The sequence below is a fragment of the Rutilus rutilus genome (assembly GCF_951802725.1).
Source record: "Rutilus rutilus genome assembly, chromosome: 3".
Lineage (NCBI taxonomy): Eukaryota > Metazoa > Chordata > Actinopteri > Cypriniformes > Leuciscidae > Rutilus > Rutilus rutilus.
In genome coordinates this window covers 52441882-52457670 of record NC_140211.1, presented here as the reverse complement: position 1 = coordinate 52457670, position 15789 = coordinate 52441882, and the positions used below count along the sequence as shown (strand labels likewise).

The 15789-nt window shown below is 36.6% G+C and overlaps 1 protein-coding gene across 3 annotated transcripts in view; it reads right to left on the bottom strand.

Moving 5' to 3' along the window:
• usp53a (ubiquitin specific peptidase 53a) overlaps nucleotides 1-15789 on the bottom strand; it is a 52585-nt gene that overhangs the window by 30310 nt on the left and 6486 nt on the right. The window contains exons 1-9 of one of the 3 annotated variants that reach the window (XM_084403844.1): nucleotides 11930-12034; nucleotides 8908-9151; nucleotides 8571-8739; nucleotides 6843-6935; nucleotides 6619-6753; nucleotides 4569-4682; nucleotides 3586-3668; nucleotides 3325-3424; nucleotides 968-1114 (exon numbers count right to left, since the gene is read on the bottom strand). In XM_084403844.1, the coding sequence (XP_084259970.1) occupies nucleotides 968-1114; nucleotides 3325-3424; nucleotides 3586-3668; nucleotides 4569-4682; nucleotides 6619-6753; nucleotides 6843-6935; nucleotides 8571-8714 (816 nt within the window). In that variant the 5' untranslated portion in view covers nucleotides 8715-8739; nucleotides 8908-9151; nucleotides 11930-12034. Of the gene's footprint in view, nucleotides 1-967; nucleotides 1115-3324; nucleotides 3425-3585; nucleotides 3669-4568; nucleotides 4683-6618; nucleotides 6754-6842; nucleotides 6936-8570; nucleotides 8740-8907; nucleotides 9152-11929; nucleotides 12035-15789 lie in introns of those variants that run through there. The other 2 variants (XM_084403842.1, XM_084403843.1) reach the window with 2 other exon arrangements.

The following is a 15789-nucleotide window of genomic DNA, read 5'->3' as shown; positions in this document are numbered from 1 at the left end:
CAGCACCAGATGTACTATAAAAATAAATAACTGAAAAAGAGTAACCGTGCTGAGGTCAGAAGCTTTTTATAGCCATTTAATCTGGATGGAGGCTTCCTATGAATTCTATATTTTATATAACAGCCAGGAATAAGATGTTTCTTACTGGATTTCCCCACATCGACTCAGTCTTCAATGACATATAAATGAGTAACCTACAAGTTGATTAGCAGATTCTTGTAAATTTAGGTTTAAGTGTGAAATATGGAAAATACTCTTCTTACCAACTATCATATTTTTTATCTGCTAAGAAAAAAAGTACCATTGCAATGTAATGTGTTTTCAGACATGCATCATGGTAATTCCATGGGTTTGATTGGATTTTTTTATGCACATATAAAGAGATTGTTCAAAAAAAAAAAAAAAAAAAAAAAAAACCTGTATGACAAACCATTTTGGTTACCATTGACTTCTATTGCATGGAAAGAATGTTTTTTTTTGTTTTTTTCACAATAGAAAAAGTCTTACAGGTTTAGCATGACACAAGGGTTAAATAAATGACAGAATTTTAATTTTTGAGTTAACTATCCCTTTAAAAACCATCAATGTAAATCAATGTTATTTGAATATGGTATTAATCAGTAATGTAGTACATACCACGGTACACCAGCCACCATACTTATTAGTAAGTAAAACTGAAGACTTTATATCCTCCTCAACACATTCAAATTTATACCAAATTGACATTTGAAAGTACCTTGTAAAGTATAATCAAATGTGACCAATCTGGAAGTACATTAAACATTTATTTTTCGATCAAATCTTTTATTCTGTGTCACCAAGATGTTTTACAAAGCATTGTTTCATGATCCCCTGGTGTACTGTAGTGCTTTTGTAATTTGATTCTTTAGGACGGGGTCAAGCACCTTTCTGAAATGAACCAGGTGGAGCAGAGTGTTTGAGAAAGTTTGCTAGACAGCATTCTTACCCCTGAGAGGTTGAGGTGTGGTCCGAGAGATCGGAGGACGTCTTCAGTGAGGTCTGAATGTTCTGAGTCCCACACAAATCCAATGGTCACGATTTCTGGAGAGTTCATCAGCACGCGCCGGATCTTGATTCTCTGACCACAGTTACTCTATTGAAAGGACAGCGACAAAACAATTATTTATTTGTTAGTTTTTTAACAGTTTTTGTGTGCGTTTCTTTAAATGCAAATGAGCTGCTGCTCCCCGCCCCCTTTTCCAGAAGAGGGTGGAGCCTTTACAGCTTGTGCCTTGGATACTCTGCCAACAATCTCTATCATGGTTACGCTCACATGACATTGCAGTTCTTTATCATCACGAAAGTTTATAAGTTGCATGCAATTTAAAGCCATATCAGTTTAAACTTCTGATATGTGGTTTTCTGAGCACCCACACGCCGCGTGAGCACTAAACCAAGCTTAAACTGTCAAATACACACAAAGTTCACATAAACACAGTCGGTTATGTCTGTGAACGTAAACAGCTGGGAAAGAAAGTCGCATGTACATATTAGATATGTACGCGTTTTAAAGTGGCAGCCTAATATACAGTACCTGCGCAGTATCTGTGCTGTTAATGTAAATCAAACAACAATGTGAAAAACAAGATAAAGATAGCGGACTGTGTACAGCTTACTCAGGGGAGGAGCTAAGCTAATAGGGCCTGCTCCACTGTGACATCCCAATGGATGCATTCCTGAACGGCTCATTCGAGAAACCGTTTTTGATTTACGTGGAAAATAGCAAACAGAGTGGATGTATTTTTACCATAACAGGGTGGTTGTAAACACACTGCGGACACATAATTATGTTCAAAAACAATGTCAAAGTGAATTTGCTTTATAGGTCCCCTTTAAATGCGTCTATGTAGTTTTTATTATTTTATTTAAATTATTTTAGCATTTCAGCTAAACTAAATGCCTTGGCAACTACCTTAAAATAAGTGTGATGTTTAAAAAATATATATTTTAAGGCGAGACACGGCAGGCAAAAACATTGATTTTTCATGCAGTGGTCAGTTTTGAGATTTTGGGCTTTACTCCTTTCAATATATGTTCTTTCAAGCTGCTATAAAGAAAACGTTGAAAATATACATTAAGATGTTTATTTTATTACATTTTGTTTACTTGCGGCAGTAAGTTTCTCCCGAATTTACCAAGAAGTTAGCATTCCAACGCGACATGCCGAGTCCCATCTGTTTACTGAAGTCTGTCATGACCGGTATCGTTGTAAAGCTCTGAGACTCCTGCACAACGCTATGTAACCCAAATATGGGCATTTCCTTTCTATCAGTAACCAATCGTGAATGTCCAAAGGGGGATTTAAAGCTAATGACGAAATCTCATTTAGAGCTATTTAAATCTTTAAAATGCCATTTTCTCAAAATGAGTTTTTTGTCATTCTCCAGTAGAAACATCTCAGCCTATGTAGCACCTATGTACACCAAACTTTCCAGTTATACACTTAGCAGTATTCTGAAGATATTTTTAGAGGGATTTGTTAATAAATCAATCCTGGCCTGATTTATGTGACATTTTAATTAAAAAAAACATGGCGAAACTCAATTTTTTAAAGCTATGGACAGTATATTTTGATTTCCTAGGTAAAGAAAGCATATATCCTGAAATCCCTCTGAAATTATTATTTTTTTTATCTTGTGTGTTAACAAAATGAAAACATTTTTTTTCATCTGGCTTTATCATACGTTTAGATCCATCTACCGGAAATATATGCAAAAGTGCACATATTTAATGAGATAATGCCTAATTGGCATAATTAAACATACAAATTTCAAAAACTTGTAATACATTTTTTTTATATACTTGTGTAAGTAATCAACTGAGGAAGTTTCATGGTGATATCTATTATTTAAATTTTTTACCCTATTCACCTGCAGTGTCTTGCCTTAATTTCAGTTTATTTGAATGAATGATTTTAATGAATGATTTTTTTAACGGTTTTAGATTTATTTAACTATAATAACCCTATTTTTACCAATCATTTCATTACTTTAATGAGATGCATGCTTCTAACAGTGACTAGTACGATGTGACTTCCTACTTCGCCTGTTTAAAAATGCAGAATGTGTTGATATGCGAGAGGAACGTTCCGGTCTCGTGTTTCATCTTGCCGTCACATAGAGGTGTTACACTTGCAGAATATCAGATAAGAAGGGTATGTGTGTTTGTCCTTGTGTGTGCTTAATGACATCACATCACATCACATCACAGAAAGAGCCATCATATTAGTGCATGATGGTGTCCTCTAATGGCTAAAAGCTCTAGTAAATTCTACATTATTAATCAACATTACCAGACACCTACCGGACAGTTACGCATATCTCCAACTGTGCTGGCGGCTTTTAGCAACTCCCCAAACATATCTGGGCGCATCCTTTCATCTCTCATCTCTGAGGCTTGTTGGCTGGAGTGCAGAGAAAGAGGAAGAAAGAGAAACCGAGATATAAAAAGCAATTTGATGACAAAAATCACATAGTTTCAGGTATTTTGATCTTTTTAGGTCAATACACCAACAAAACCACGTCTCAAGTTTCTGGCATGATGGCTGGAGAGGGTCTCACTTACCAGAGGGCTGTTGTGGACACATAGTGTACAAGCTCAGTGAAGGGTAGCGGGTCGGATGATGCACCACAGCTCCTACACACTGACTGCGGGGGGAATCACACACACACAGTGATGCATGCTAATATATGATGTAAAGCCTTAATTACACTACTTTATATGATGTAAGAGATGTCTCAACCCAAGTAAACTGTGTACAACCTGAGGGTGTAACCAATTTTAAAATTCCTTATACGGGCAAAACAAGAATGAACACTTTCTTGTGTCCAAACAGCAAATAACAAATTACTTTACAGTCTCTCGTGTACACAAAATGTACCGCGGCTTAACCATGGTTTTATGTATTATGCAATGAGTCTCTTACAGTAAAAACAGTAATATTGTGAAATATTATTACAATTAAAACAAGGTTTTCCAAAAAATTTAATTAATTCTTGTAAAGCAAAGCTTTACTCCAGTCTTCAGTGTCACATGATCCTTCAGAAATTATTCTAATATGCTGATTTACTGCTCAAAAAAAACTTTCTTATTATTATTATCTGTTTTTTAATTTTTTTTATTCTTTGACGACTAGAAAGTTCTAAAGAACAGCATTTATTTGCACTAGAAATCTTTTTTAAACTATGTTAAAGTCTTTACTTTCTCTTTTGATCAATTTGATGCATCCTTGCTGAATAAAAGCTGAATAAAAATGTAATGACCAAAGCGTTTAAACTGTAATTTATGTGACACACTATACACACACACGTGTACCATGTTATTAACGTCTAATACCATCACAATACTTTTACAAGGGCTGTGTGTGTTCCCATGCCTCAGGAGAAGGAGAGGGAATGGATCCTGAATTAGTATTCCCTTCGACTATTCCGCCCACTGTACCCGACTGATTGAAAACCACCGTCGCAGGATAGCGATCAATTCTCTATTACTCACAGGAGGCGCGTCTGCATGCACGTGTGTGAAGGAGTGTTAAAGCGCTACAATACCTGTTCATAAAGTGCCATAGCAAACTTCTGATGAGTGATACAAGATTTGGATGTGCAGGCGTCGATATCGTCGTCTGGCGCGATGTGCAGGTGAATCCTTTGTAGAATGTTCTCCTATGAAAAATACAAAAGCCTACAGTTTGTGTATGTCATGAGGAATTTTACACAAAAGTATATCAAAATAATAATAATAATAATAATACATATTCACACACATACACAGTAATTATGTTGACATGAAAACAATAATTTCTTGTATTACCAGATATATATACACAATGGATTTGATTGGGCTGGTACAATGATGCCTTGGCATGAAGTGAATGCACTCTAAGCTTTAGTAATTTTCCCCAAGCCTATTATCTGCTTAAATACACCCTTTCAAACCTGAGAACCGTGGGTACATTTAGCAACACCAATAGCGCTGTTAACACCAATTTGCCTTTTGAAAGGAGGCAAGATTAATTTTCCCCAGTAAAGATTAGCTTGTTTTAAAACAGCCCTAGTTCAGCATAAAAAGGCAACCCGGACAAACAGACAAAAAGCCTCTCTAGCCAAGCGCTGATAGAGAATCTGCATTGACTGGGAGAGCAGTGTGAACGCATCTGTGCACTCCAGGCTTGCTTTGATAGAGATCATTCATTGATTGTGTTGTTTAGGGGAGCTCTGTAAATGGACCTTTACTGAGGTAATGACTGACTCTCCACAGTCCTGCTGCGCTAAACAGAAATTGATTACAAGTCCCAGTTCTAAGCAGGTTTACTGCAATTAGGTGGCCCTAAGAGAAATCCTGCACATTCCGAAGGGGTAAACATGCTTACTTCAGCTTTCCAGAGAGAGAGAGAGAGAGAGAGAGAGAGAGAGAGAGAGAGAGAGAGAGAGAGAGAGAGAGAGAGAGAGAGAGAGAGAGAGAGAGAGAGAGAGAGAGAGAGAGAGAGAGAGAGAGAGAGAGAGAGAGAGAGAGAGAGAGAGAGAGAGAGAGAGAGAGAGAGAGAGAGAGAGAGAGAGAGAGAGAGAGAGAGAGAGAGAGAGAGAGAGAGAGAGAGAGAGAGAGAGAGAGAGAGAGAGAGAGAGAGATATTAGGACAAGGGTGCATGAACTGTGCTGTGGATACTGTACATAATAGCATCTGAGCTTCATTTGGAAATTTTTCATAAAAGTTTTTTATAAAAAGACATTAATCAAAAATGACTACATTAAATTAAGCAATTGGGTTTGATATTTTCCACAAATGTGACAAATTGAATAAAAAACTGAGAGGTCACAATGCCAAAGACTACCAACAACCTGCAAAAAAAAAAAAAAAAAACGATAATATGATAAATGTGATAAAGACGTTTATAAAGTATAATTAAATATTTATCTAGAAAATAATAATAATAATATTATTTAAGGGATTAAGGATTTATAATAATACAACATAACATAGTATGTATTCCTGGGCTATATCAAAATGTCTGATATGTTGCATTGATCGTAATGTACTTTTTGTTTGTTCATTAAGTTTCCTAAAGAGTATGATATAAAAAAAAAAAAACACATGTATGTATGTATGTATGAAAAAAATGTATGTATGTGTATGTATATGTATATGTATATGTATATATATATATATATATATATATATATATATATATATATATATATAGTATTTATTAAATTTTTTCAGGTTTCATTGTAATTTAAGTTTTAGTATTTTTTATATTTCTATTACGCTTTAATTTATTTCAGTTTTAGTAATTTTATAGTTTTCATCTAATGCTAATATTTTATTGTATTTCAATTAACAAAAACGTTTTAATATTTTTTGGTTTAGTTAATTTAATAGCACTTATCTCAATGTTTTGTTTTGTTTTTAACTTCAAAACGAAAACAGAGATTACAATAACGATAAACGATTTCAATTTATTAATTCTGAGAGATATATACATCTGTAGTGGTCATCATGCATCAGAGGGTTAAAACAAGGCTACAAAAAGTATCTATCTAAAGTGCATATCATGGCAAGTTCCTCATTCTGACTCACAAAATCACACACAAAGACACTTACGAAGCACTCAGCAGCATCATCCATGAAGCCTAACTGAAAGCGCTGCTCATCCTTAAAGGTTTCGGCGAGGGCATTACGCAGGTTGTCTGAGGGTAACGCTCGCTCTCGGCTGTGCTGGAACTGACAGAATATTCCCTGCAAAACAAACATGAAGTGCTTTTTAACACTTTTCATTAAAGAAAGTATTAAATTCTGCTTTATGATGAGTTTGGCCATGAGAATACCTTCAAAGCGCAAAAGATGCAGGAGTCCCCCAAGCAGTAGTGGTTTGGAAGCTGGCGAAGACTCCGTCGGAAGATATCGAGGTGCCAAAGCACCTGGAGTGCATGGAAATAACAGGAAATTCAGATTTAGAAATACCTCACCTCAATGAATGACAAACATTTATTACATATCTGCTCCAAGCTGAAATGAGGTTAGATACTTTCTAAGGGTGTGTTCACACTTCAGTTTTCTTGCTCCGGAACAAAAAATTATACATTTAAACCTGGTTTGCTTAGCATTCACACCGTCATTTTTTAAAACTAAACCTAAATTTGCCATAATTTGCCGTCTACTGTTTGAAACAGCCTTCCTGTCAGAAATATGCTGCCTCAAAATCCTATATAGGTAGGGATCTCCTCTAAATGGTGTGCTTCTCCTCCAATGTATCTTTCTAAACTAATCATTCTTCTGATTTTGCATGACGCTTCAAAGTGACAATTTTAAAGTCAACATCCGATGGCCATGCATTATTTAATTTTTTTTGCCTTTTCTTATTGGGAGTCCTTTTGTTCTTAAAACTCTGAGAAATATGACTCATTGTCCTTGCTTGGTGGAACAGCTTAAGGGAGATTAGGCTATGACAGAGGATGAGGGGTGAGAGATGTTCATCTCTGTGTGTGTGTGTGTGTGTGTGTGTGTGTGTGTGTGTGTGTGTGTTTGGACTAGCAGTGTAAGGTTACTCTTCATCCTTGTCTCTTTCCCTTAGGCCCCAGACAACTTAGTCTGAGTATGACCTCCTCACTCCATGGTGATGAGTACAGGAACAAGATAACAGAGAGAGGAAGAGATACACTCAATCATAATGTCCATGATCCTATCCAAAAGGGAAAACTGGCTTGCAGTAACTAGCAGACTAGGAGCATGACAAACACTGTTGTGAGCAAGATTTGGGGGTTGATGGGTGGAGTTGGGATGTCATAAATACTCTGAGGAGGAAATGACAGGTTGCTGTGGTCAGAACTCAATGCGAGTCATAAGCTAGTTAGAATGTTTACGGGGGTGGGTGATATTTTTACGTTACTCTTGTGAGACCAGTCGATCTAACTTTTATATGTAGATGATATACTAGTTAACTAACTAGATTAAATAATATGGTAAAATGATTACCATTATTAATTTACCTCAAAGTACCATTGGTAAGAATATCTGTGTGGAACTGTGAATACATATGCAGTTCAAAAGTTTGGGGTCAGTAAGATTATTTAAAGAAATTAACACTTTTAATGGTTTATGCATTAATTTGATCAAAAAAACTACAACAAAGACATTTATTTTGTTACAAACGATATATATTTCACACATGCTGTGTAAAAAATGTATCATGGTTTCCACAAACTTAAGAAGCACAAAATGTATAATAATTATAAAAAATGTTTCTTGAGCAGCAAATGAGAATGATTTCTGAAGAATCATGTGACACTGAAAACTGGAGTAAAGATTCAGCTTTTCATCACAAAACACATTATTTTAAGTTTTAATAAATTTTCACAATATTACATTTTTACTGTATTTTTGATCAAATAAATGCAGGCTTGGTGAGCGTAAGACTTCAATCAAAAACATTTAAAAATCTTAATGATTCCAAACCTTTAATGGTAATGTGTGTGTATCAATTGATAGATAGATGAATAAAACGAGAGATAAATGGATGAAAAGAATGAAAAAAGTTCCCCCAGGCAAACACGAACCTGCACTGCACTGTTGAGGAAACAGCTGTTCTGTCCCGGCTCATTTAGTAGTCCCTTGGTGGGGGCCAAGGACATCATAGATCCCGGCTGGTAAGACTTGGAAAGATTGCCTCCTGGTCTCTTGAAGAACTTGACCCATGCCATTGGATTTGGGGTATTTGCCTTCCTGCTGATGAACAGTTACTTGTTAAAGAAGGTTTGAATTGTAATTTCAAGTAATGATTTCACAAACAAAAGTTGGAACTGCTGGAAAAAGGTTATGACTATTTAACTTGAGGCTTTTAAGGTCTGCTTCCCAGTCAATCATTGAGTAAAAGCCTTTATTTTTGCTACTGACCTGTATGAAAGAGGTCTCTTGATGTGTATGTCCTAGACAGGATGGTTTGATCATTCCCTGAATTGAGTTGGGGAATTTGGCGAGTTGTTGGCGGATACTGTGGCCATAAGGCCTCTAGTGACTCGCAGCATAGTTATAAAGCACACATGAGGTGTCAGCTGGAATCAGTCAACCTTTAAAGGGTCATCCATGTTTCTGACGCTACTCTTGAAGGACATCAGCCTTAGGATGAGCAGGACTCACTCTGTGGAGAGAAGCAAATGCATGAATTCTGGAAGCAATGAACATGCCTGCTTGAATAACTCGCTCGCAATTTAATCTACACGTTGAATCTGAGCCCGACTAAATCACACACATTGATTCCTGCAAAATGAGACGCTAACAACAACACAGAAACGCTTGTCATTATAAACACCTCCTTATAAATCATTAACGGGAGGAGTGGCTATTCATTCAAAACTGTGCAAAAGTCAGTAGGTCAGCTCATCCAACTGGCACTGCTGAGCTAAATAACATTATTGTTTAACTTTTTTATGACTTTGCACCAACTTGTTTCTACAGAATGCAAGGTGCAAGCAAGCTGACATCACGGTCTTGGCAAGTGCACAGAAAAGCAATAAAAGACTGAAAATATACAATGGCAGCTTCTTTGTTGCTTACAATCGAAAATCAGTATAGTGTGCGGTTAAAACTAATTCAGTCAGTGGCAATGGCCTTAATATCTTTCACATTAGGATGAGTCAATCAGGACGTGATAAAATTGCATTAAAGCAAAAGTACTGTAGTAAGTCAAGTCTTTTTTTATATAGTGCTTTATACAATTCAGACTGTTTCAAAGCAGCTTTACAGTAATACGCAGAATCATAACAGTGTTCATACTGCAAAATTAAACATTTTAAACTTACATTTTAGCAGTAAAGCAGCTCTACAGAAAGTTATTCATCTCGAGTCAGTTCAATGTTAATTCAGTTCAGTTCAATAAATGTTTAAAGTGAATCAATTATGAAAGGAGTTCAGCTCTGCTATAAGCATCTCTACAAAGGACAATACTGTCATTATTCACTTTGAGTCAGTTCAATGTTGATTCAGTTCAGTTCAATAACAGTGTCGATCAATTATGAAACAATTTAAATTCAGCTTTGAAGCAGCTCTACAGAGGACAATAGTGCCATTGCTCAGCTAAATTTAGTGCAGTGTTGATTCAATTCAATTCATTGATTCAATCAATTGGTTAACTTTACAGCATTGACAAAAGCAGCTCTACAGAAGACAAGTGTCCTTATCCAGCTCAAGTTTCAATCTCATCTTGAAGTGTCGGTGCAGTCCGATAATATTTCAGAATATTACTAAAAAAATGAATTGTCTTTTAACATCACTGTTGTCGAAAACAATATCCTTCTTGTGTAGTTAGTTTTATTAATCTTTATTCCAGCCAAAGAGGTCAAAGCTTCCTAATAACATTCCCATTCATCGCAACACACAGGGTAGAATCCATGTGGCGTTTGGGAAGTTCCAGGTAGCAAAGATTTCAGTGCCCAGGGATGTTTTTGACAATGCGACAGCACTAGAAATGGCTGACTCCCTTCCTTGAGCAGTGTACTTATTACAGAACCAGGGAGCATTTTGAAACACACCCATGTGAAAACATGCTCTCCACCCTGACTGATGCATTGGAGGAGTTTTACTGTATGCAAACTCTCCTAGAGACCTACTCCCATAAAAAAAAACTAAAAACATTACAATAATTTACCATTTTTGGTCGATGGCAACCTTTTTTCTGCTTAGTGGCCCAAAGCAAAGTCCATTCTTCATCATGCAGCGGTCTCTGCATAACTACACGGTTTTAAAACCATTACCACAACTTTATACTGATTTATCATTTCTAGTAGGCCTAGGCTATGTTACCCAAAAGTAGTGCTTTGTTTAAGAGAAAGAATCTTTTCAAGATTTTCTGAGACCATGCTGAAATAATGCATTCCTGTGATACCAATATTAACTCTTTCCCTGCCACTGATGAAAATTTTCATCATTTGTGAGAACACATCCAGACCCAAATTTCCAGCTTTCCGTGTCTTCACTGTTGAACGGTAGGGGGCGCTATTACACATCTTCTGAAAGAGTGCTGAATCTCCTGATCAAAACACTGGCAAAGCAGCAGCAGAAACAAGCAATAGCATAGGGAAGCAGATGCATTTGTAAAATAACAAGATCATCAACAATAAACAGCATATAAACTTCCTAGTGCCTAATGTTACTAGATGAAATGTCGACCCAGGACGAGCTATAACTGTGCAAGCTTTGGGGCGTTGATGGACTCGATCTACTCCATCTGTGTTTTGATCATCGTTCTGAATCTGATCTGGATGTAGTCTTTGAGAAAAAAGCGTTTTTCTCAGCTTTTTGCTCAATGTTTAAGCTAGAATAAAGCAGGTTGTTCTTTCTTTTGATATAGCCTATTGCATGTTTAGATATTCATACAACATATTCATAGGGGGCCATGAAAATTCTGTGAAAATGATACAAATGCTGGCGGGGAAAGAGTTAACAACTGAACAGGACATTTTTTGGCTCTGAGATTGTGGTGTGGAGGTCTGGAGAAGATAAACCTCAGAACCGTTTGATTTGGTGAAAACTGAGCCAAAAATTAGAAGATTACTTTTGGTTTCAAGTTCAGTTTCAGCAAATGCTGTTAAACTATGTTTGTCCCAAAATGACCTAGACTACATATTTGTCTCCAGCTCTTGTGACTGTCGCTCGTTCAGAAAAGCATCAACAAACGAGTAAGTCATCAAACTTGAGAAAGCATAAATGTCAGGATGATGCATGTTATTTTTTCTCAGAACGTGTCAGTACACAGATAGCAACGGAAACCTGCTGAACAGCATTTCATTCACACTGGTATTCAAACAACTCAGAAGTAGTTTTAAGGTGACCAGAGCACAGTGTGACCACTGACGCAATAACAGTATTTCTGCTGAGATTTAACAAAGAAGCAGCACGTAAACAAGGCAAAAACACCTACTTGAGCCTGTGAGGTTCCTTTCTCATTTATAATGTGGTCACAGTCTGCCACAGGAACACATTCCAGGGTGATCACTTAAGATACAGTGTTGCTAAAGAGCTCTCGTCTTCAGGATTGGGAGCCCTGGAGACACACCTCTGCAAACACATGCTCCAGTTTGAGCCAACAACAACTAGTTTGAACATGATGTTCATGTTCAGGTGTTTTCCCCCCTGAAGCGTCTATTGATCATCTGTTCACTCCATTAATAAGTTCTGATTTTAAGCCAAATTATGAAAAAGGCAGATTCAATCTTCATGAGACTGTCTAGGTCATATTTCACAATGAAAACTACTTTAGGACCATTAAGATTTTTTGCATTGTGGTATTTTACCACATTATTTGATCAAATATCGCATTACAGAAATGCAGAAAAAGAGACAACGAATTTTCACGAATCACTTCAAAAAGGAAAATACAGTTAAGTGCAACATGTGCAGCACAAGTCATATAGGCTACATATAGGGTGACCAGACGTCCCGAAAAATTCGGGACAGTCCCGAAATCTAAGCCGTTGTCCCGAATCCCGAATCCGGCCCTAATTGTCCCGAAAATTATACTAAAGCAAATTCTTGAGTAGTTATTGTCTGATAAAACATTAAAAACTGTCCGTGGAGGTTGAATCGTCCTGCAGTCAGCCCCCGCCGGCTGCTCATTGGCTGCAGCATCTTTTTTTGTTCTTTTTTTTAAGTTCTACAAAGATACTGTAGGCGCGAATTTAAATGCATTGATAAGCGAGCGCAAGTTGCCGCAGCCGTGAGGACAGTGAATGTGCAGGCATCCAGTCGTAAAGGAGTGACTGATTGGTCGCGGCACTGTGTGCAAAAAAATACTTCGGCCTAATGTCTGATGTTGGGTTACACAAAGCAAATCATCTACACAATTATTTAGTTTTCATATTTAATGACCGACAATTTCGTCATAATAATAATTTTGGCATAAGGTTTATTAGCGTTAGGCTAGCCTGAAATGTCTGATTTACGCACTGTTACAACAGTTTTTTTGTTTTTTTTTTGTCACAATGACATTTGAATTCATGATTTTAATATTGTTTTTTTGTGGCAGACTAAAGATTAATGACAGACTGTTGATCTTTGAATAAAAATATGTTTGGTTCAGGTTTGAAAATTCATTTTATTATAGGCTATGTAGTCTAATATCATAGTAGGACTACCCCAAAACCTCCCCAAACAACACTCCCCCCCCACCCCCCCTCCCTGTCCCGAATTTCAGCCAATCTCATCTGGTCACCCTAGCTACATACAATTATAATGTGAACACTATAAAAGTGTGCTTGGGATATGGCTTTTAATGGTGAAACTTTTGTTTTGTAATCAGGCTCAAAAATGATATAAAATTTTTCCAATATATTGGCTATCAAATATAAAGAGTTTAAAAGGTGAAGATAAAAGTAAATTACTTTTTTTTTTTTAAGTAAAAGTTAATTGATAGGTTTACAGACATTTCCTTTAACCCTAAAACACGGGCAATAAGATTCAAAATACGGGCAAAACTTTCTTCATAATATAAACATTACATTGAGCAATATTTGAACAGACTTTATAGCATGCCACGGAAACTAAAATCCTCCAAAATGTCACCGTCTAATATAACTTCAACTTCCATCACTCAGATCAAAGGAACAGAAAAACTGAATTTAGTTTTAACCCAAGATCTAACTGCTGACTTTTATTTCAACAAGGAGCCATTTTTTTTAGGAAGCAGCAGCACAGAGGAAGCATTACTGAAAAAGAAAAGCCCCTGGATAAAGTTACCCAGGGTAAGAATCCCATTTCTTTGTTAGAGATCATGTTTTAACTTTTTTTATTACTTCGTTTTACCAACCCACACATGGTCACAACTACTTCTGTTTGGACCTCTCAGATGTCACAAGGCTGGAAACATGAGTCCCTGCCTCTGCAGTCTTATCATCACTGGCAGTAATAGAAAGCAGCGTGGCGCAGAGCGAATCATAGCTCCCACAATCAGGTGATGATGTAGCTGGAGAGCGGAAAATGCTGACATTATGGGTGACGTTTTTTCTCCTGAGCTCATGAGCCACCGGTTATGGTAATTCATCCCAGCATGACACAAACTTGGCCAGCAAGAGTGAGGGTGAGGTAGCACAAAAAAAAAGGTGAATGACAAAAATACCTGCCATTTGAAAGCTACAGAATCCACACTACCTACTGTACACTGTAAGATAGGTTCATTAACTAGATGATTATCACTTTATCAGTGGTATTTGCTAAGCCAAACCTCACTATAATTGCGCAAACTTAAAGGATTAGTTCACTTCAAAATGAAAATGCTGTCATCAAAAGAAGATATTTTGAAGAATGCCAGAGAGTTGATACTATGGAAGTCAATGGGGTCCATCAACTGTTTGGTTACCGAAATTCTTCAAAATATCTTCTTTTGTGTTCAGCACAAGAAAGAAATTCATACAGTTTTGAAACAACTTGAGGGTGAGTAAATGATGACAGCATTTTCATTTTGAAGTGAACTATTCCTTTAAGGTTGTGGATTTTAACAAACCACTAACCCCAACCATTAAACTTTGACAACCTTGCTCTATTTGTGCATCAGACTAAAAAAAGATCCCTGCAATGACGTATTTTTATAGGCCAAACTGGAACCATCAAACCAAAACTTGACGAAAACTCAATAGGACTCTTCCATTGGTATTTGGATTATAAAGACAAAGATATGGTGAAAGTGAACTAATCAGTAGATGAGTTTACTTGTTTAGAGTGATCACGTTGGATAAAAGCATCTGCTATATGCATATATGCAAATGCATAAATGTGATGATGACGTTTAATGTCCCGACAACCTCTGTAGTCCCATTTTGTTACCAACCACCATTTTCAAGACAAGTAAAAGCTTAAAAAAACACAAGGGGATATTACTGGTGTATTTTATGATGTAGAATAAAAAAATGAAAATATCTTGAGCTTGTTAACCACAGACACACAGCATTTAACCAAAAACCCATTAAAAAAACCCCACTGACTTCAGAATGATGGAACCGGAAGTGCTAAAATTGTTTCTGTGTTTTGGCTAAAAATGTGTCATCCCTGCAGCCAGCGCTCTATTGCACGGCTTGTTGAGGAGAGGTGTGCTAAGTGATCAGACTTATGATCTTTGATACAACAGACGGAACAAATCCCAATTCTTTTTTAGACTCCAAACACAAGGCGGCCCTTTATCCATATCTAGACACCAAACCATCATAGCTACTAAACCAGACATTTCAAAATATACAGTAATGGTTACAGTCTGGTTTCAGTCATGCAATTGGACTCTTCCTCTTCTTTCCTAATGTAAGAAATTCCCTCATCCATTCTATAAAGAGCTGGAATGTCTGAACTACAGATGAGATCATTTCCTGTGCTTTTGATCAGCTTCCTAATTTACGACTCGCTTAAACTGACATTTTTGTGCTAAGAATATATGGGAAGAAAAATCCTGATTATTCTTGGTATTGAAAACAAACTATGCAACACATTTAAAGGGATAGTTACCCAAAAATTGTAATTCCAGACATTCCAAACATGTTCTGTGGAACACTAATGGAATATTTAAGACTTTAAGTACAATAATAAATGGCTCTTTCTCCTACTTACATTATCCATTAGTTTTATATTACCTACGTATTAATTACCTACCATGACTACAGCTCTAAGATTATAATTTATCTGAATATGGAGCTCAAGGTTCTGTAACGTACAAAATTTAAGGCTTCGATGAACTGTCTAATCACTGATGGTTTAATATCTTTCCTAAGCTAAAGTAAAGATCCCTCCACAGATTGACAG